At 37.4% G+C, this 22,021-nt stretch overlaps 3 protein-coding genes and 1 long non-coding RNA gene across 4 annotated transcripts; 2 read left to right on the top strand and 2 right to left on the bottom strand.

Annotated features, from left to right (window-relative positions):
• Positions 1 to 893: 893 nt before the first annotated feature.
• On the bottom strand, positions 894 to 3,414 carry LOC126857248 (peroxisomal membrane protein PEX14). Its single transcript, XM_050606478.1, has 4 exons — positions 3,219 to 3,414; positions 2,738 to 3,061; positions 2,331 to 2,566; positions 894 to 1,328 (listed from the first exon to the last, which is right to left on the bottom strand). The coding sequence occupies exons 1-4, from the start codon at positions 3,267 to 3,269 to the stop codon at positions 1,160 to 1,162; spliced, it is 780 nt and encodes a 259-aa protein (XP_050462435.1). The 5' UTR covers positions 3,270 to 3,414; the 3' UTR covers positions 894 to 1,159.
• Positions 3,415 to 3,734: 320 nt separating this feature from the next.
• LOC126857241 (mRNA-decapping enzyme 1A) lies at positions 3,735 to 6,151 on the top strand. Its single transcript, XM_050606464.1, has 4 exons — positions 3,735 to 4,094; positions 4,307 to 4,775; positions 4,886 to 5,344; positions 5,444 to 6,151. Exons 1-4 carry the CDS (start codon positions 3,886 to 3,888, stop codon positions 5,681 to 5,683), a joined length of 1,377 nt encoding a protein of 458 aa, XP_050462421.1. The 5' UTR covers positions 3,735 to 3,885; the 3' UTR covers positions 5,684 to 6,151.
• Positions 6,152 to 6,293: 142 nt separating this feature from the next.
• Positions 6,294 to 21,890, bottom strand: LOC126857253 (BMP and activin membrane-bound inhibitor homolog). Its single transcript, XM_050606488.1, has 3 exons — positions 21,236 to 21,890; positions 7,929 to 8,192; positions 6,294 to 7,669 (listed from the first exon to the last, which is right to left on the bottom strand). Exons 1-3 carry the CDS (start codon positions 21,381 to 21,383, stop codon positions 7,389 to 7,391), a joined length of 693 nt encoding a protein of 230 aa, XP_050462445.1. The 5' UTR covers positions 21,384 to 21,890; the 3' UTR covers positions 6,294 to 7,388.
• Positions 9,660 to 13,279, top strand: LOC126857258 (uncharacterized). Its single transcript, XR_007688471.1, has 3 exons — positions 9,660 to 10,619; positions 11,433 to 11,647; positions 11,791 to 13,279. It is a non-coding gene; the product is annotated as an uncharacterized LOC126857258 (long non-coding RNA).
• Positions 21,891 to 22,021: the final 131 nt, after the last annotated feature.

The raw sequence follows: 22,021 nt of genomic DNA, 5'->3' as shown, positions 1-22,021 counted from the left end.
ATTATAATCAATCATTCTCTCAAAATATGATCCATGGGCGGAAGTAATGTTAACATCCTATTTATTCAATAAAATTATATCTCACATATATATATACATGCGTATCTATAAGTTTGTGACACAGATATGGACAAGTATTATAATGTTAAAATACACGAATTTTTCAGTTTGTAATATTAATGACACAAAAGTTCATCTTTGATAGAAAATTTATGAGTTTCTTTAATATTTTGTGACTATCATCGACTTAACTCGAGATTAAAATATCATGATGTTTACATAAAATATTAAGTAGTTAATTTCATAATCTTATTTCCTGGCAAATTGTTAAAAATTGTTTGATTTATCTTCACATAAAACAATCTGATTCTTACCAATCTACAAAAGTTTTTTACATATTATATTTGTAGAAATATTTTACATAGTAGCATATATTCATTAATTACCATAAATCCCGCAATTAGAAAATCAAAATCAATCTCTATAATCATTTGAAAACTTCTCAAAAATCATTAAATAATTTTTAATTTTATATATTTTCTCCCTATTTATTATATCTTATATATGTACAGTGATGATATAAAGTATCAAAGTAAGAAATTATAAACTGTTTAGATCTTATACAAAGAACATATTTTATTAAATTTGTAAGCAAAGAAATACGCCATTATCCATTCATTTAATATATTTATTCGACCAATTTATTCATCATCTTATTATAACAAAGGTGACACAACTAATATAAAACTGTTTTATGATTTTATCACCAATCTCTTCAAAGATGTTCTTTGTAATGGTTGATATTAAAACAACCAGAAAATCACGAATTTTACTAAAAATATAAATTTATGCTATCAGTACATAGGATGTTAAAAAAGAAAGAGTTCACAAAGTTCTTTTTAATCCTGAACCGTTTTTATTAAAAATCCTATATAATTCTATTTGTATAAAAATAACACATCTTTGATTTTAAATAAAAAAAGGTATCTATTTTTGACAACAGATTGAAAACAGATACCTTTTGATTGATCAAAAATAACATATTTTGAATACAGTATAATATTGAAAAACCATTATCCGTTTCAACATATTATGCAGAGTATACCGTACATATAAAACATCATTATATCTGATTATACGATATACGAAATTCCTAAATTTATTCTTTGGGCGGGTCTTCTCGGATCATTTCCAAAGAACTATCTGAATTATTGGTACTACTTCCACTTCCAGCATCATCCTCTCGTTCAGTTGCCTTTTCTTGACTTACATTTGTTGTATCCAACTGCCATGGTGGAATAGAAGCAGGGGCACTAGGAAATTGTTTCCTAATTTAAACATATTGAAAATTAATAACAGATAGTAGATATAATTATAAATAACCTTATAGATTAATTTGTAAAAATTGGAAATTAAAATTAATATTTTTTGTGTATTACATAGATGAATATAAAAAGATATATGTGTATACGTAATATAATCTAATAAAAAAAACTGTTTACAATAAAAGATTGATTCAAGAGCGCAAATGGTCAAAAATAGGTATAAGATGAGGAAAAGCACAAATTTATATTTTAAAGTTGTATTTTGTAAAACCATATGTAACTCTTGTTTTTTAAAAAAATTATCAGGACATTCAAATGCGCAAGTATCAATTTTTTAAGCAATTTTGAATAAAAATTGTACATGTACTAGTGTATGAAGTGTGAGGTTGTGACAATGGTTGATCTCTTGTAAAAAGAATTATCTTAATATAAGCAAATACTATATAGGAGAGCAAAATGGCAAATGTCTAAATGAAATAATCTCATTGTATGGCAATAAATTGCTATTATTGACCTATATGCATTATTATCTGTGATATACAGATTGTCCTATTCTAAAGCAGGCATATGAGTATTCTTGAAATCATTTATTATATCGAAAAATATTTGAGATAAAAATTAAATAGTTTTGAGTAATCAAAATATGGAAAATCCAAAATATATGGATCAATAATGTATCTATTAATAATATCATACATTAAAAAACTACTGATATTGATCTAGAACAAGATGCCAATATGAATAATCAATCCAATAATAACAATTATGCTAATTGACTTGCTCTCGTAGTAAAAGTAAGTTTTACATATTTACTTTCATAGAATACATACAAAAAAAATATGTACACCGAATATTTCACATTTAAGGAAAGAACTTAAAGACAGAGAGAATTGAAATTAATAATACAAAAAGCATTGATATTAGATTATGTTTCCAAATTTAAAATGGGACATTCTGTATATTAATACAAGAAACAATATAAAAAAACAAAGAAATTTGGTATACCTTGATAAAAGTAAAGCTTTTAGACTAGACAAATCCTGTTTTAATTCATGCACCAATTGTGGAATAGTAGGATCCAATGCTTGATGTTGAGTCAGTTTTTGCACCTCACTTTCCATCTTCAAAATTGAAGTTTTCATTTCTTTCATGGAATCTTGAACAGTCTTATCTAATTCAGTTATCCTGTCTTCTACAGTGTTCTTCTTTTTTCGACCAAATAAAAAGGGTTCTATAAACTTCTGCAAAATTATTAGAAAGCATATTTGATTAATGTAAGATAAATGAGAATTATTATCCTATTCTTCTTATTTTGCATATTAAAATCCAAGAATAAACAAAATTATTAGCAACTTATCACAATATCTTATACAAGAAGATTTATACTAATTTCTTTGCACTGTACAAAATACCTTATAAAGCCAATAAACAAAGTATGCTGTTGCGCCAATAAATGCAGTCACATTAAAGATATCTTTGACTTTTTGCAAAAGTGTCAATTGGTAAATATTTGTCGGATGATATGGATAGATAGGTCCTTGCGACATTTGTATAGCAGTATACGGATTCTGATTTTGAAAAGCATTGCAATCGATCGTATTGTCAACAGATGCTAGCTTGAAAGCTGTTTTAATCTCTTCATCTGTCAAGCCTTTTCTCTTAAGAAATTCTTGCTTTTGCATTAATGGACTTGATGACACTTTGGGATTTTGTAGAAACTGTACTGCCGTTTTCACCTTTAAAATACGAATTTACATTAAAGCAATAAGTAAAATTTTACTTTATTATATGTGCGTATGCATAATTTATAAATTAAATTGACGAAGCAATTATTGATGCGCGAAATAATTTTTTTTATATTTATATAACCTGATGAATTTTGTAATAACTTACTAGACTGTCCCGTAATGGAAGAGCATTATTATTTGTATCTTGATCGGTCATTTTGATCAGTTTTTGACTGCGCGCGTTCGACTTTTGTTATATATTTATAATTAAAACGGCATTACTCTGTAAAGTTCTACATCATCAAACTGCAAATCACATTTTTCTGTCTGCGACTAGCTGCGATCCTGTGATAAACAATCCCAGTGCGTGCGACATGCGACTGCGCGGGAGGATGATCAATTATAAATCGATAATACGCTATCTAGATTCATTCTTGCTTTTCTTGAACCGATTTTGTGTGATTTATGACTTCAGTAATGCAAAACGCGTGTTATATCATATAATTATAATATATAAAATATAACACGCGTCATCATATAATATATAAAATTAGTATAATATGATATATAAAATTAAAAAAAAACAACAAAAAAAAAACAAGAATGGCGCCGCCGTGCCATCTTTCGAACACTTGGCGAACTCTTTAGCATCACAATCGTATCAACCTGAAAATCCAGTATGGCGTTTATTGCAGAAGCAGCTGCTTACGTTATTTGAAAATACGACTGTCCGTGACTGGTGCGATCGGTTGAAAGGCGGTGAAAACCATACGCTCGCGCTAAGCTACTGATTTACTCGGGCCCCTTGTGTCCTAATCTTAGCAATCATCATCATGTCGGATCGAACTGAGCTGAGAATGAACGTGGCTGCGTTAAAACGAGTCGACCCTTACGTCAAGGATATCCTGGAGACGGCGACCCATGTTGCTCTATATACATTCAACGGAGATGAGAACGAGTGGGAAAAGACCGATATCGAGGGCGCTCTATTTCTCTATTCAAGAAACGGCGAGCCATACAATAGTATTCTCATAATGAACAGGTAGCATTTATTTCAATATTAATGAAAAAAATTTAGTATATAATGCGTTATAAATATATCGTAAATAGTTTACTCGAAAGATTCGCAAATTATTTTAATCCAAGTTCTACGATATCTTTCTTGCATCTTTCTACGTATATTTTTTTTTAGGTAATATTGATATGTAATCATATGTAATCATGTTAAAAGGAGAAAAATAATATTTGTTGCAGATTAAATACGAACAATCTAGTAGAACCAGTTGCTCCAGGTTTGGATTTGCAACTGCAGGAACCATTTCTGCTGTATAGAAACTCCAGATGCAACATTTATGGTATTTGGTTTTACGAAAAAGAAGAGTGCGTTCGTATTGCAAGCATGTTGAACAAACTTTTGAAAGAATGTGAGGAAAGTCGCAAGATCAATAGCAAGCCGCAAAATAAAAATAAGAAAATTGTAGGACTTAATGACAAAAACAATGTGGATATATTCAGTATGCTTAGCAAGGCGCAAGAAGACTTCAACACAAGCAGAGTTGGCGGTGGAGGCGGTGGAGGTGGTGGTGGCGATAACGGTAACACAATCGGATCGAAATCTCCATTGATTACACCCACGACTGACAATATTTCTGGTTCATTATCCGCTCCCTTAGGACCTGATGTCACTTCGCAAAGTGTAATGGATTTTTTTGCTAAAGCTAAGGTTAGTAGTAATATCGTATTCTGCTCGCTCTACTTTAAAGCAAAACGTGTATTCGATTCTTTATTCATTGTAAATATTATTTATTCATTTGTAAATATATTGTCGGTCAGGTGAACACTGGCCAATTCAAGCCAGGCGATCAACCTACTTCGGGAGCGACTGTTGTAGTCGAGTCAACTAAACCTCTACTCGCGCGTTTAATGTCCTATCCGGCAGCGCATACTTTAGAACATATTGAGAAACATATTGAGAAACAGAGATCTATAACGCCGCAGCCTACTACTCATCAGTCGCAACCAACGACGATTCCTGCGGCGAATAGATCTAAAAGGCGGAACAAACCGACTTCCCAACAAGAGTCCACGTCAGCGCCGATTTCGCAAGATCTACCGCTACCCGTAACTCAGAACGTTAACGATTCGAACGGAACGACTGGATTCCTCAGGATACAATCCCCAACCAATACACCGACGTCTTCTACTTTAAGAAATCATCAAGCTGCAAACATTACCAATACCAGCAATGCTAATCCGCTTGCGTCATTATTTGCTCATGCCTCCGGAAGCACAGTAAGACATGTTAAGAAATTCAGTAATCTATCTTGAATTTATTATATATATATATATATTTTTTTTTTAATTCTTGTTTCTTCTCTTTATTTGATTTAGTCATCGGACGACATTATTCCGACAGCACCAACGTTGTCAGGAAGAGGATCGGCACCAGCGTTAATACCTCCCGTAATGTTTGCCGCTCCCAGTCCACCCGAGCCTTTAAGCAGACCATTAGAACCGTTGACGAGAAATCAGCTTTTACAAGCGTTCAATTATCTATTAAAAAGCGATCCGGATTTTATTAACAAACTTCACGAGGCCTATGTCAAATCGTTCGGAGAGATACTTTCCTAAAATGATAACATTTATTATTGTAATATTAATCCGGAAAAACCCATGTCATATGGGTTATGACTGATAAACAATTAAACTAAATCTCGATATTTCTATGTTACATGTGCATGTACATACATATATATAGACAAGACGCGTAATTTCACGCTGGAAATTCAATTGACTTGAGATGATGAGGAGCGTTTCTTTTAAAGGAAAGGAACATTTCTTTTCTGGCCGAGAATTAGAAAACAAATACAAAAATAGAAAGCGATACAGTATAATAGCCTGAATAGTATTTTTATAAAGCAATACATATTTTTTGGAACAGAGTAAAAAACAATGATCCGTGAAACATGTAATGAGTGAGAAGTTTGTGCAAGAAATTGAATGATATATACGAAAAAAGTAAAACGTTTTTTAAACTGTGATGCCAAAACTATATTATATGCGCGTCTTTTATGGGATTAAAAATCGCACGATATCATATTCTGAGTTGATCAAACGGAATACTTATTTTATAGAGTAATGACGTATCCTTCCTCTATATATACCGGATACCAATATGGTATGTATATGTTATCAGTGAAAAGGAACAAATAAACAGAAACAAAACATAACACATCGAGAAGACGCTTAAAAATACACTTTACTTTGATTTTTTTTTCTTCACTTCTCACAAGTAACACAATGTAAAACAAAATCTAGGCAGATCTCTACATGTATTTATTTAGTCATCATTACGTCGTGTACTATATATCACAATATAGTGTTTATACGGAATATACTTAAAAATATATAGTTAAATTCCTAAAAAGTATGCTCTCTTTTATAAATTTAATGGCTGTGACTGAAATCGCAACGGCACAACAAAATTATGTCAATTATTGTTCAAATTTATTTCCCGTTATGAGATAATTTGAAATGTAGTCTTTCCTTACTTTCTCGAGGGCTACTATTTTGTAAATAGACATTATGTATAATAATTTTATAATAATTTTTTTTATAGGGAACAAGAATTCACGATGATTGCAACATTAACAGATCGCGCTCACGCGAGTTACATCGTAATTCGAGCAACATCGTCAAATTCAATATGATAAAAAAATACATATATAGGTATATCTATATTTACAATCTTACAACGACACAGAAACTGTATGCACTGCATTGTCGCGTAAAGTCATGTTTAGAGGGTCTCTAAAAGTCTTGACTCCTCGTTCTCACTCTTAGATCTCACGCCGCCGCGACGACGTTTCGAGGAAATGCAACAAGTAAAATACGTACTAATCATTACGATATAATTTACAATAGTTGCTTTCTTCGTAAAATTCACAGCCAAGTGGGGCCTCCGACGGTCCATTAGCTTTCTAGATAGCCTTATGACTGGACTCTTTTAGTATATGACTCCGGCGCATCTCTATAAAATCTCACAGAAACCTGTATACTTGTATATTAAAAAAATACACTGTAAGAAATGGAATTTAAACAAGGTTAAATATTGGAATAAGATTACTATTTATTGTAAAGTAATTTTATCCAAAGTATATCTACTACGATCAAGATTCTAATACGAATGTTGGGCATTCCTCCTCTACACGAGTATACGTATATGGCACAACTCTCGATTGTCCGTGAGTCATATACTAAAGTCAGCTTTACTAATTAAACTATTATTTCGAACACCTTCGTCGAGAAACTTCGTCTTTGGATCGTGCGGAATTTCTTAAATCAGAGGCACTTTTGGTGGTCCAAGTAAGGGCGGTCCGTTGTCGGATGTTCTACACGGCACAAATTTGTTTGTATTTTGCTGTGGCACGGGATGAAGCCATCTGACAGCTAAACTGGAGATGATCAGCAGGGCGATGAATCCACAGATAGCTACGATGATCGCACTCGGAAACCAACGGACCGTTGTCTGGCTTCTGTCCTGGCCTGCATCCTGACCTTCGTCCTGCGCAACCGGTTGTAATGGAGCCAAGTATGCTCGCTGATCGCTGATCATCGCTACAATGATAAACGTGCAACGAGTTAGGTCGAGAAGCAATTGACGAATATATTTTCTATAAATTTAGAAAGGAACTTTCGATAAAAAATATATGTTTAATTCGATTGATATTGTGCGAGAATGAAGCAAGATTTTAATCGCACATAGTGATATCTAAATATTGAACAAATCAAGATGTTACATTACAATGATCAAAATGATAGAAATGATGAGAACGATACAGTAAACACGTGCAGAGAGAAAACGATCGCGTCGAACCTCGTAGAGTCTTATTGAGTCTGTTTCTCATTGCAGGATTATCCACATGGTTGCAGAGATCCTGATCACAGCAGAGGAATCCTGTGAGGCATTGGCGATTTTTGAAGCTTTCGTCCAGACAACCGCTGTATTCCGCTCTTGAGAGCGGCGCGTTCGCGCTCGATGGTAACTCTGTAAAGCATCCTCTACCGCGACACATGTATCCTTGAGGAACACATTCCGGTTTATTGCAGTAGCATCTCACTTCTCCCATCTGTGAAGAATCTGAAAGAAGGAGAGAGATCGATATGGTAATCTCATCAGAAATACTTTTATGAAATACTTTTATGAATATTAAGATTGAATGTTGAATGGAATTATTGAAAATTGAAAAAATATACAATATCTGCATATGCGCGTTATATCAGTGAGAAGTGAAAAAAGAAATGTGAGATTGAGGTATAAAATTTTTCAGACATTTCAATTATTTCACTTTGGATAATTTTGCAAATGTATTACATTATGAAAAAATGATAATTAGAGATTAAACTCCCAAGTATTTTTCCATGTATTCGAATATATATTTAGCACTTTTTAATTTTGTCATGCTTAAGAATTCTGTTGTATTATTATTGTATTATTATTGTATTATTGTCGCGATTATTTTTTTTAATGAATGATAAAAGTGGTTTAGTCACTTTCAGAAGTCTTTCAGTCGAGAGGATCTAAACTGTCCAATTTCCCAAAGCTCTCTTGAAGCGTGCATATAAATCATTCGCAAGGAGGGGAGGAGTTGTCTTTATCGAGATTTCGAATGAGAAGTCTGACTGCGCTAGAAAAATTTTGTATCCGAGAACACAACGAGGGTGGCCGCATCCCCGACGTGACTGCGTTAATGAGAACCGTACGAGATGAACGAAAAGAAAGAGGAGGAAAAAGAGAAGGAGAGATAGAGAGGCGAGATACGTTTATTATGATATTGCGAGGCCATCTTTATCCGCGAGCATGCTCGGCTTCGTTTGCCCCAACCCCCATCTTTAACCATCTTGCCGATTTCCCCTTCGCGACCTCGTCTTTCCCCACCGGTTTCTTGCTAATAAACCCGCAGTGATGTGTCTTGTTGCTTGCCTCCGTCTCTCTTCTCTTTTTCCTACTCTCCCTTCGCCAGCAAACGCCGGCCCACTCTCCGTTCGCGGCCTGTCGGGGTCCACCAGCTCATCGGGGAATAAAAAACGCTAAAACAGCCGAGTCACAAAAGAAAGATTAAAGTGGAGAGGATATATGGGGAGAGGCATGCGACGCTGCCGCGCATATCTCGTCTCCTTCTTTTTCGAAGCAACTCTGCGCCAAATAACGCGGGAGACAAAGAATAGGGCCATTTGAGACGATACCATCGCGACGATTACGTATTTCGCGAATTGGAAAATTACACGTATACTCTGTAAAGTCGTAAAGTATATAGTTTCAGTTTCTCGGTATGTTCTTCTCCTGTTAAATGTGCATCTTTCGATGATGAAACCTTTCCTTCCTTTCAACATTTCGTTATTATATATATTTCGATAACAAAATATTAAATATGCAATACAAATTTTTTTTTTATTTTAATTTTTTAATAATAAGAAAAGGGAGGAAAATGTTATGCAAGTGAAAAATATTGATCTCATACAAGTTATTCAGTTTTTTCATTATATTTGCAAATCTAACATTTAAAAAACTTAATTGGCTCTGTTTTTCCTTCACATGAGTGAAAAACATTAAAAAACACGTACAATAAAAAAAACTTATTTTCAAAAGTTGCATCAAAAAATTTTTTAAATATTCTCATTGGAATTTTGAACAAAAATATCTGAAAGCTCAGGGAATTTTCAAGGAATCTATAAGAATTTACAAGATTTAAATAGACACTCTGGTAATTCTTTTAGCTCGGATATTTTTCGTGCAATAATTGTTGAATAGACATACTTTTCAAAGAAGCATATTGAGAAATTGTTAGCATATATAGTTGAATCGAAATAAGAAACAGTAGCTTCTGAAAGGAGATTCAAAAGAAGAGGCACTCGGAAGACAATTCCGTACATGTGTGTGTGCGCGCGCGCGCGTTTGAAATAAAAAAAAAAAAGGGAAGGGGGGAAAGCAGCGGGAGGTCGAGGGACCCGACTAAAGAGAGATACGAACGGCAGGCCTGAGGCCGGGGAATAGCCGTCCGAAAACAAACAGACTGCATCACGAAGTCATTCGTTATGCGTCCATGGTATATTAATTATTCCATAGCCCGGCTTCGGCGAATTACCCTCCTTCGTTTTTTTTATTACTTATATTTCTCTTTTCTCGTTTCTTCGATAGCGGACCTCATCGACGAGATTATATGTAACTTTAAATTAAATAAAATATCGTATAAAATATTTTTTATCCAAAGATAACTTGCCTCTCCTCTGTTTTAGGTACGGAGTCGATAAGCGGTCAATGGTATTATCGTACGCAAGTGCGAAAAGAGAAATGTTTCGAAGATAAAGGTGATTAGACTCGCGATATCCAAGAGCGAGGCTCGAGCCAACCGCCCGAGGATAGAAAGCTCTAACTGGACTTGATTCGAGAGAATACACTATTTGTATGTATTGTACATGCAATTAGAAGAACGGCGATCTATGGACGCGTACAAATACACAATATGTACAGATATCTAAGGCACCAGGGCCGTTATTAACATAAAAGGTATCTTACGCAAAGATCCATTTAAAAAAAGATAATTATAATTTTTCAAGCGTAAACAAAACTGACATAATCAAAAGGGAAAAGAAATCAGATATTTAAAATTTTATAATTATTAATGACAAAATATCACATTAAAAAAAATAATATAACACATCTAGAGAAATAATATTAGATAATATGTATTATCGACATTACATACAGTCAAACAATTGTTTCTTATATAATTGATCATAAACAACATGTATTATTTTTCAATTTTGAAAGGCCCGAGATATCTCAGATACTCAGAGATAATAACTGAATAAAAATATTTGAATATAGTAATAAAACCTTATAAATTCTTAGCTTTATCATTAATTGGCGGCGAGCCTGTCTTCTAAGACATAGACGCCAGTGTTTGCTACGCAACGTGTGTGTGATGAAACTAACGAACTTTCTCAAGTATATCCATGTAATCCGCGTAAGGATTGCGCAACGTTTTGCATAGGTACATTGCAAACTCTGTATTAAGCCAAATGCATTAACGAACGCGCTTTTCTAATTAGTTACTACAGTCTGCGTAACAGTAATTAGCATGAGAGCGAGAACAAATTGCGTCTCTGTTTCGCGCGAGGATAATAAAAGAATATTACACGAGTTTGTGTGCGAGTCGGTGTAGCGATTTCGAAATTGCTTGGTCAAGTGATCAACGGAGCTAGATCGTCAGATATTGGTATTTCATTTTTTTGCGTCACGTATTCGCGAAGAAAGAAACGCGGCGATGTTCCATTATGAATATTAAGGTACCGGTGAGAATTATAAACGAATTTGTAGATCGAAAAAGAATGAGCTGGGATCGAGAATCACGTCCGACGAATACCTAGCGGCTGCGAAACACCTGTTCGTATCTACGAGCGGATGGGTTATGAACTCGCGAAGTTATGCGAAAGGGGAAAAAGGGACAGAAGGCTCATCAGCATCACGTGGAGAGACGAAAGGAGTGGCCGAAAGAGCACTGGCGATGAAGAAGACCGGTCCACTCATCGAAGGTACTCGTCGTCGACAGCGGATCATGAGAAATTTTTGTCGAGAGACATAAGCGCAATTCGAAAATCTATATATATCGAAAATATATATATATATATATATATATATATATATATATATATATACATGTAATTATCTGTTTTAGGCGCTCAAAGAGAGGCATCCTGAAAAATAAATATCTCCACTACTATCAATTTTACAAAAGAAAGAGCTTGAAAAATGTTTTCGTTGCATTTACGAAAATGTGCAGATCAATGCTGCTGAAATCATCACCACCAGTAGTAACTTTCTATGTTTCTAGAACGCATCGTTTAAAGAAGAGAGAGAGAATAACAGGTAAAATATTTTCGCTATGCGGTAAACGAACCTCCCTTCGGGGCAAGAGACGAAAGAGGCGTGGGACAATCCGAACGATCCCGCTCGCCCGGCTTTCGGTCAATTTCCGTTTCACAAAGGTACAGTACCGAAGGTGGTATTTGCGTTGGGACTTGTAACTATCGAGCCGAGCTATCCGAACCATTATTAGGAAGGAGGAGCGGGGGGAGAAGGCTTAAAACGGCTCGGGAAGCGGGTGGACGCCGCCCGGACGGTTACAGTGGGGTGGCAATTAGCAGGAACAATGGGGAGCCGTGATCCTTGTTTCTGGGAAGTAGGCGGAGGATCTCCCTCCGGGGGCCCTACCATTCCATAGACTAAAAAGAGAGAGAAAGATAGAAAGAGAAAGAGAGGGTGGGAGGGAGAGAGAGAGAGAGAGGAGGTGCACCAGGTATCTAGACCCCAACCGAATATAGTATAGGGACTGGCGTAAGTATATATGCGGCCTCGATGTTTCGGCACTAGAAGACAGGTTCTTGATGTTCCCGAGAACCCTGGCAACCTGGTGATTAGCCCTACTTAACTGCGAATACGCGGACGCGACGCGAGCGGCCCATCGGCGAGTAAAAGGCATCCTCATCAATTATATGCAATTGCCAAATTGCTCCAAATTACATACGTTGGTCCTTGAAGAACAACTGGGGCCCTTTATGATAATTTTCGTATTTTTTTTTCTTTTTTTTTTTTGCAAAGCCAACTCACCGCCAAGTCTACCTTTGATTATCGCTCGCCGAACGCGCGCGTTATTAGCTCGGGTTAATTAAACTTTGAATCATAACGTGTGCGTCGTATTGAGAAGTGTATTAGATCAACGATCTTCTCCATCGACAATGGATTCATCTTTCGAATACAAGCATCAGTTGATTTAATCATCGCCAACAAAATTATCCTTCAGTCACGTCTGTCTGTTTTTCAACCAATTTTATAGTTATATATTATCTCATCGCGCGCATCTTGACAGTAAGAGATAATATCTGATTTGTTATTTCCTTATTTCGCGGTTGTCGTGGAAGCGGCGAAAAGATAGAGCGGTAGCGTTTTGCGTGTTAGGCCCCGCGGTATAATGTCCCTTTGAGACTTTTGTTCTCGCTCGTTTGCATGCGCAGTTAGCGAGAATAAACAACAGCATCAGCTGCTCGGCGCTCAGCCGACGATGCCAAGCCTAATTGCGCGAGACAAATTGTCGGCCGATGCGTGTCACGCGATGCGATCTCAAATTTTCGCGTCGCACGAGCAATCGCGAATTTCTATTTTCTCATTCTTCCCCCGCAAGAATTATGAGAGCGTACATAGCATCATTTGTAGCGTTGAATACTTCATTGCGAGAGCAGCGGCGCGTACGGTGACGGGCATTCGATTAAATTTCTTGAAAATTTTCAATCAATTGAGTCATTTCTCTGTTTTGAAACATCTTGCAAATATTATTTGAAGTTGTACATTCTTGAAAATCTCGATAGGTCTTGAAAGTTTCGATTGATCTTGGAGGTCTTGAGTGATTCATCTCGATCTTTTATGTATCGACAGATATCGATAAAAATTTTATTTCTACATATAATAAATAAATAATTCTTCTTTAAATCAAATTTAATGATTATGCGTTATATTTATTTATAATATCACAGTATTTTTTTGCTTTTTCTCTTTATAATTTATTAAAACATTCAAAATTTGTTCAAGACGCTCAAGATAAAAAATTTTCAAGACATTCAAGATTATATAAATACGAATTAATATTCGAAATAATTTCTCAAAGCATCTTGATTCCCATCACAAGACGTGCGTAATATCTGTACGGAAAAAAGCGACCCAACCATCCGAAAACATTTGCGATCTCATGTTTTGTTTGACGACGGAAAAGAGATGACACATCCATGAGAAGCTTTTCGTTCGATGATTGGTGGAACGTTTAGACTTATCTTGATGTAGGAGCAGTAATTTTGTGATTTTATATCACATTGCGCGAACCTAGCAAATTAGAATGTAAAAATTGTAGATACAAAATGCAAAAATTGATAAATTTCGACAATTTAGCTCACACACACTTATACGTCAAAAAATATTCGCGACAGCAGGTAGACGAACAGCCGCGTGCCGAGGTGTGCACGCGAACGGCTACGCTAAACAGTATCGCGTTCCTAATAATTTAATCACGCTTCATCGAGCCCTATCGATGAAACTGGAGCTATCCTCTCTGTTACACGAGAGATGCATCGTTTTTATTTCATGCTAAAACGCACAAGTAGTTTTGTATCACGCGTTGCGCAGAATTTCGTTGTTAACTCTGCCTAAATTTTCGTTAATCTGTCATAATTTGTAAGAGACAGAAATGCAAAATTGATCCGAGTAACTTCAACGCGTGTATTTATAGACACGTTTCCTTGGAATCGTTGACATTGATTCCGAGAATCTATCGCGTACGGCATTTATTTATAGAAACGTATTGTGACGTGACTGCATCGATACAAGAGATCGTTACTGTAAGACGTAAGATATAAGAGACGCGTATCTCTGATCGCATGAATTCCGGCAGAATAGAGTCTGCAAAGAAATGCTTGGAGATAAGCGCACAATTTTCTTCTGTCGAGGAATTTGCGCGAGATAATTAATCATCGACGTTCCTTCGCAATAATACGGTACGGAACATGAGCGCCGAGATTCTCGTTCCTCTATTCCGCGATTACTTTCGCTCGCCTCGAGCAATGCGCATACGTCATCGGGCTGCAAAAAGCGCTGCCGCGAAGGGGGAAGCTCGGCATCGCGTTAATTGATCCAGAACGGTCGCGCCGTTATTGGCTAGCTATCGCGAGTGTTGGTGGCACGTGATCCCGATGCGAGGCGCGATTCAACATATAGAGAGAAACAGAGAGAAATAAAAGGAGATTTCTATTGCAGCAATTGGCAGTGAATGCGAAAATGCAAATAGATTGAAAAAGTACAAAAGTACATCAAAGTAACGACAGACTTGATCTATTCGCATTTCTAGTTAAGTTGAACTCGCGAAAATCCTCAACTCTATATCTCTGACGATGGAAAAGAAAAGATATCTTCCATAACTCTCTTTGAATTTTCGAATTGAGGATTTCCGCTATTCCTCTCTCCAGCATTAACCGTTTGTCTTTGTTGATTTTTTAGATTATAATAGTCGGCACGAAGCGACGAGGCCGCGCGCGCCTCTTCTATCCCGCTCGGCTCTTGTCAGTCATCGCGCATCGCAAGTTCGTTGATCGCCAGAGCTGCTGAACCGAGCCAGCGGATTGCGACAACGCTCGTTCATTTGGATTCGACGCATCTCGATTCTCCAAGTTGCACATGCATGCGGCGTCGCGTCGCATACGAAGAAGCGAGCCGATTAACATAACGCGCGCGTCCGTCTATTCCGAATGCCACGAATATAACACGCGCGGTGATTGATAGTCGATTGTAAATAGCGAAAAGCGAACGTCTCTTTGAATATAGTTATGTAGTTATGCGCAGAGTGACGCGTGATTTTACGTCCTGTCGTACATTTTTGATGAGCGATATCGTGGAATGCGCCTTGGGCGCCAAGGGTGAAAAGAAGAGTTTCCATCTGTATGTCTGTGTATGCGTTTACCGTGAGAAATCTCATCAAATGAATGCTCCAAAAGGCGAAAGGAGTATACATCGGAAATATTCTCTTGGGGGACTCTTATATTTTTGATAAACATCAACGAGAATGATTCTAGATTATTCTGTTCCATTTTTCGGTAACGCAAATTTAACGGGCGATTGTGTGGCGTGTTATTTTAAGTTTGATAAAACAGAATATGCGTTCCGAAAATATCTGCATTTATAGCAAGATCACACGTGATCGTTTAACGTGATGCGAGAAACGCACGCGTCATTTTCACATGAACAAAAGGCGGCAGAAGCGAAAGTATCATGCGTGAACAAGATATTAAATCGGTAACAAAAGTGGTGGAGTACAAATATATGCGATAATCGAGACAAGTTTGCGGATCGGTATAAACATTGTTGTTATTATAGTCGCCATACTTTTTCAAACGGGAAATATGAAATTGATTTACAAGAGAAAGTTTCTTCGTCGCGTATATATTTGGTCGCGATGCTTCTGATTAATCGGTAGAAAATCTACGCGTATTTGATTTAAATTCCGCTACCTTACTGTGTAAACACGCCCATGTTTCTGCGTTTACTCGCTCATTCACAGAGTATCCTTGTTCTCAATACATACTCTTTGCAAACGTCGAAGGAATGGCGCGAAAAAGAAGTTTTCTCAATGCGAACTTTACGAACGATCGTGCGAATATCCTGGATGATTCTACACGGTTTTATTATGCGTTTTTAGAAATTTTTTGTCCTAGAATATATCTCGTAGGCTTTATAATAATTTCGAAAAAAAAAAAATACGGGATTATATATAGGACAGCACTTTAGCGGATTAACATTTTAATTATCGATTGACAATGAAAGAATTAAATTTCATATTTATGACATATTATATAATTTTTCATTTTATTAATCGGCAATTTTCTAATATCGCAATTTTTCTTGGAAAAAAAATAGATCTAAACGATAAAATGTACGTTATAAAGCAACGCTTTTTTCTTATATAACGATGTCTTCCCGACATAGAAATCTTTACGGAACGATTATACAAACATTCAGAGATTTTTTTATGCGATTCCGGTACTTGGAATGATGCCGGCGCAAGTGGCACTAAATCGTAAACAAGCAGTGAGATCGGGATTACATGAATTAGCATCTCGGAACGCCTGTCATTCGCCTACACGCGCACTGTCGCGGTGGAGCAAACAGATCAAGCGCATAAATTTCGTTGTCTTTAAATAACTACTGAAACACTGAGAAAGAGTGGTATAGATAGGAAATACTTGGACGAACCTTGGCGGAGTCGTTTGCGTGCCGTCGACATGACTCTCCGACATCGAACGAGCTTTAAACGGAAAGCTTGCATCAACAGCTATCGAACGAGTCGTTAACTTTGCGCTTTTTTTCGAAAGTTGATTTCCTTCAATCTGGACTAGCTACTCGACGCATTGACTCTTTATTTTTATGCTTTTATGTCTGTCATAATTTCGCCAATTAACGGTTAGCTATTTAATTAATCGTGGATTATAAAACCAGTCATAAGTTACTAAGATTGGATAATCTGAGATACTCTCAACTAGATGGGCCACATGTTGAGACACAGTCCGCATCGCTAAGAGTGATTTAGCATGAGACACGATCGTGTCTCTTATCGTGCGTGATTAAAATTCAAATATTCAACGAGCTTTGGCAAGTATTGTGATTCTTACTAATGTCATTTTGGCGCGTTTTTACACGCGACATGCGTGTACAAGAGCGTTCATGATTATGTGCGGCCGTATGGTCATTTCCGTCTGTCATTGTTGCGTGCAGACAGAATGCAGTAATGAGCCATGTCAAGGGTGTCGTGGCAAAAACGTCGAACGTATAGAACGTATAGAGCGTCGTGGCTGTCTATCCGTCATAAAATAATTCTAATTAAAAAATATCGGGCGTTCATCGCGAAGCTGATGATATCGCTTCGTAAGGTAACGCGGTATCCAAAGTGAAATTCGACGAAACGAGATGGAGACTCATCGCCAGGAATCCGAATCGCGATCGTTTGTCGCGGGACACACCGTGTGTATACGTATACGTGTTACTCGGAATATTTATGTACGGTACGTAACGCCACACAAACGCATATACATACATAAAGAGAGGTACAAACTCGTCACGCACGCATGAACGCGTGTCCGTGTGGCGCCGCGACAGGCGCCACCGAGTTGGCGTACGATTGTGTGCGCGCGCACGTAGCGTAACGCCAGCATGCGCCAGCTGTAGTCGTGGTCGGTCGCCGGTCGTCGTTGCCACCGCCGCCGTGCTACTTACGACTTACGACGCGACGTACGCGTGAGTGTGTGCCTGCGATAAACCAGGCGGTGTGCGTGTGCGTATGCACAGGCTTCGTGCTTCGTTCTCGTCGTTGGCGTCGATGAGCTCGCATTTTTCGTCGCCGGCGCGCCGTTCGCCACTCGAAAGACAACGGTGACTCCACGACGACGACACGATGAGTAACGAATCCAAGTCTCGAGATTGAGCAAAAATTTTCGACTAATTATCTAGAATATAATGTCACCGATAAATTTGTCCTATTGTCTTTAAGCACGATTACTACAATATATTCGAGAATATATAGATGAATAATAGATAAATTATATCTCGACTCTGTAAGACATCTCTGTTTAGTTTCTTCCTATAATGTAAAATCTGTCTTAATCTCTCACGATCCGAAACAGAAATAGTAAAAATTAAAATACAATTTTTGTAATCATGCTAATATATAAAAGAAATCAAATTTATATTTTTATCTTCAATAATATTATATAGTAAATATTTTACAAAGAAATATTGTAATTATCCAAATATTTTGATGCGTAATCGTTAAAAAAAAAAACGATAAGAACAAACGCATAATTTTTAGAGTAATAAATATTCTAAATTATATTCTAGCTTTATGATAAATATTGCAAGCGATAGGAAATATATTTTTTATCTAATTTGTACTGCGTAAAATTTTCTCTTTGCTTGATAAAAGAGCAGAAGCCATAATTTGTCATCATAATTTCGATAGAGATACGCGATTCGTAACAACTTTGTGTAATGAACTAAAAATAGGATATTCGCAGTCTTTCATTATATATTTTTCGATCCGTCGTATAGACAATATAGGCGAAATTTAGATCGACAATACAGATGAAATTTAGGTCGCGGAAATGTAACAATTTCCATGAAAATCGGATAAACATAGCCTCGTAGCCGCGATTTATTATAACATTAGTTCGATTTTACTAGGCAATGATCGATATTTCATTTTGTACGCATATATTTAAGAGACGATTCTTCATATCGAACGTTGCCATAATATGCGAATGATTTAACGAGCAATTCGCCGAACGCATTGAGATTAACGACCTCGCGATATCGAAGTTTGCGGCTTTGCCAGAGATGCAAAATGTACTCGAGAAACTATAATCGACGAACGAAACGGTTCCGCGGAATCGCGACGATCGTCTCTCGAGTAGGCCAATTAAAAAGCGAAGGCGTATTTCATCCAAGAGAACAAAACGATCAATCTCGAATTTCATTTTCTAGTGTAGGAAGAGTGCGCGAACAAGTGACACGACTGCATATCAATCTACATATTTAAAATTTAGAGCCTTTCAAGTACAAGCGCGAGCCATTCATGTTTATCGGTTTTTAATAATTATGCTGATTAGAAACAGAGAGAGAGAGAGAGAGAGATACAGTATATCGATTAAATACGCGCGCAATCGATCGCGTAAAATCAGAAATCGATTTCATGTTTCGATTCTTGTAACCTTCCTCCGGGAAAATAAATTGTCTATTATTTATTTATTTGTCTGTATAAACGAGAAAAAAATTTTTTTAGTAGAGAAAGTTTATTACACAGTACTAACATCTCAGCAAAGACGCAAATGTTAAACTCTCAATACTCTTTTGAATTACAAAATGAAATTGAAATTGAGGATGCTAAACTTAACGACTTAACGATAATTAGATGATGCGCGTTTAAAGGAAACAAGTGATATCTGAAAGAAATCAACGCGATCAGGGGATTTATTTATCATTGGTTTACGTATATCCGATTTAGAGGTTCATTTTATTGTGCAATGAGAGAAAGAGAAAAAAAGGACAAGACTCGATAATAACGCACTAGTGCAACAAGCATGTACTTCTATCATGTAGATATAGCGCGCTATGTAACTCCGCTATTCGCGCGTCTAGCTGGCGCCCGGCGTATTTTATCGTCTCTTTCTCTCTCTAAACTCGCTATCGTGCGAACGACGAAATTTCAATATTTATTATCTCGCATACCGCACCGCCTTTGTTCGGTAACAAAGTAAACGAGAGAAAGAGAGAGAGAGAGAGAGAGAGAGAGAAACAAAGTCATACATAAGTAAAATTGTACACAGATAACGTTAATTATATGCGTTATCAAGATATCGCGGTCACTAACACATAAATCGTAACGTTAACTTGACCAGTTAAGAGATGCATGTTGGCAATAGATATAGATTGTTGGAAAAGGAGAGGCAGGCGCCGCTTACGGATGTAAATTTATCGATCGATCGTGAATCATTCGTCACGTCGCCGCATGTTTGGTTGCCCCGCTCCGCGCGGCTCGGGTAAACGATTTTATTACTCGCGTTGTGCATTCCGCGAACGAGACGAGAGATCGACCCCTTTTCGAGGTAGTTTACACCATCGCCTTTAATGGCCTTTGTTTGCGGCGATAATTGTTCCAACAAGCTCCTCGGCGCCGAGTATTTTCGGGCAAGCACGTGGAATCTTTTCCGTCACTTTCTCTCTCTCTCTCTCTCTCTCTCTCTCTCTTTCCTATTCTTTTTTTTAATACAGTCGAATAATTTATAAAACTTGCTTTTGTCAAAATTATCTTCTCATTTGGATGAAAAAGATTTTTTTTAGTAGATTGTCTCGCGCGATTAGAATTTATCGATTATTTATAAAATACACGCAAACGCATCGAGAATGTCGAGATTGAGATATTTTTCTTCTCTCTCGTGAACTTTTAAATTGTCGACAAGTTTCGTCGAGATCGTAGGTATTTTCCTTCTAATTTTTATGTCGCGATTCTCATGTAGACTAGCGTAATTGTACTAATACGATAGCTACTATCCTTGAAGAGATACGAATTACTAAATTCGCGAGAATTAGTAAAACAAGCGTGTCGAGAGCACGTGCATACGCCGTGTTTCCTGCCATCATTCGCACGCAACTATCGCACCTTTTGTATATATAACATAATGGATATCAAGGCATTATGATACGAATCTGTGTTAAAATAATAAGAGTAATAATAAAAACTGAAATGAAATTTATGATCGACAAGAAATTCATCGTTATCGAGAAAACCAAACGTTTCCTTATCGATACATTCGAAATAGCATGGAATCAAAAAGTGATACACATGTTTGGCATGTCGAAAGAGTGACGTATAAAAATTACGTATAGAAATATAATAACAATAAGATTAAGGTATAAATTCCATGTGGAAACACACGTTGCCGTTCACTCGGCGACTCGATGAAGCGACGTGTGTCGTAGAGATGCTTTTCATACGCCTGTTATAAAAGAACTCGCTTTACTTATCGAAGATACCTTACCTTTATCGTCGGATCGCGCCTCGTTGTCGGCGAGCACCTCGTAATCTTCCGAATCTAAATCCGCAAACGGGCCTCTGGTAGCGGCGGCGGCGGCGGCAGCAAGACTTGTCAACAACGTCACGAGGGTGAACGCGTCGCGCGGCAACATTCCGCAAGGATGCGACTCTAAAATCAGCTCGAATTTCGAGGACGAAAAACGCGGCGAATCTGCCGCCGACCGGCAACAAAACGTGCTTCGTATACGTCGAAAAGAAAGATTGTCCTCCGAGGATCGGGGAGCACATGTGTTTCTCCCAAATTAGATCATCGGGATCATCGTCGTCGGCGTCGTCGTTGTCGTCGTCTTCGTCGTCGTTGTAATCGTCACGATCGACAGATCGCCCGTCCGATTATCGTGTCGCGCATAACGAAAGACAGAAAGAGAGAGAGAGAGTACGATTTCGTTGATTTCGCGAAGAGGGAAAGCGAAGCGAGAGAGCGACGAGGCATTCAAGTCGGAGCGTCGACGCAGAACTGCGTGCTATCGCGTCGCTGTCCGGCGGCTGACTGACTCACAAACTCTACACTCTACTCTCTCAACAACGGCGCCGCCGGCCGCCGGTCGTCTCGGAGCCAGCCGTGGCCGGCGCACACCCGCAACCCGCAGGCAGGCAGGAAGGCAGGCAGGCAGGCAGGCAGGCACCCGGCTCGGGGAGCACTCTTTCTCTCTCTCTCTCTCTCTCTCTCTTCTCTTTCAGATAGTTTTTGAAACGAAAGAACCCTCTCTCTCCTGCTGATGGCGCGCGC

The sequence above is a fragment of the Cataglyphis hispanica genome, chromosome 21 (genome assembly GCF_021464435.1).
Source record: "Cataglyphis hispanica isolate Lineage 1 chromosome 21, ULB_Chis1_1.0, whole genome shotgun sequence".
In the NCBI taxonomy this organism is placed as follows: domain Eukaryota; kingdom Metazoa; phylum Arthropoda; class Insecta; order Hymenoptera; family Formicidae; genus Cataglyphis; species Cataglyphis hispanica.
This window is presented reverse-complemented; position numbering and strand designations above follow the sequence as displayed.

Excerpts from the sequence above, each read along its gene's own strand:
- LOC126857248 (XM_050606478.1), bottom strand. The coding sequence starts at position 3,269 with ATGACCGATCAAGATACAAATAATAATGCTCTTCCATTACGGGACAGT. Across the intron at positions 3,062-3,218 it reads TTCCATTACGGGACAGTCTA|GTGAAAACGGCAGTACAGTT; the intron begins GTAAGTTATTAC and ends CGTATTTTAAAG. Across the intron at positions 2,567-2,737 it reads TTGTTTATTGGCTTTATAAG|AAGTTTATAGAACCCTTTTT; the intron begins GTATTTTGTACA and ends ATAATTTTGCAG.
- LOC126857241 (XM_050606464.1), top strand. The coding sequence starts at position 3,886 with ATGTCGGATCGAACTGAGCTGAGAATGAACGTGGCTGCGTTAAAACGA. Across the intron at positions 4,776-4,885 it reads ATTTTTTTGCTAAAGCTAAG|GTGAACACTGGCCAATTCAA; the intron begins GTTAGTAGTAAT and ends ATTGTCGGTCAG. Across the intron at positions 5,345-5,443 it reads CTCATGCCTCCGGAAGCACA|TCATCGGACGACATTATTCC; the intron begins GTAAGACATGTT and ends TATTTGATTTAG.
- LOC126857253 (XM_050606488.1), bottom strand. The coding sequence starts at position 21,383 with ATGTTGCCGCGCGACGCGTTCACCCTCGTGACGTTGTTGACAAGTCTT. Across the intron at positions 8,193-21,235 it reads GGCGCGATCCGACGATAAAG|ATTCTTCACAGATGGGAGAA; the intron begins GTAAGGTATCTT and ends TCCTTCTTTCAG. Across the intron at positions 7,670-7,928 it reads ACTCAATAAGACTCTACGAG|CGATGATCAGCGATCAGCGA; the intron begins GTTCGACGCGAT and ends TTATCATTGTAG.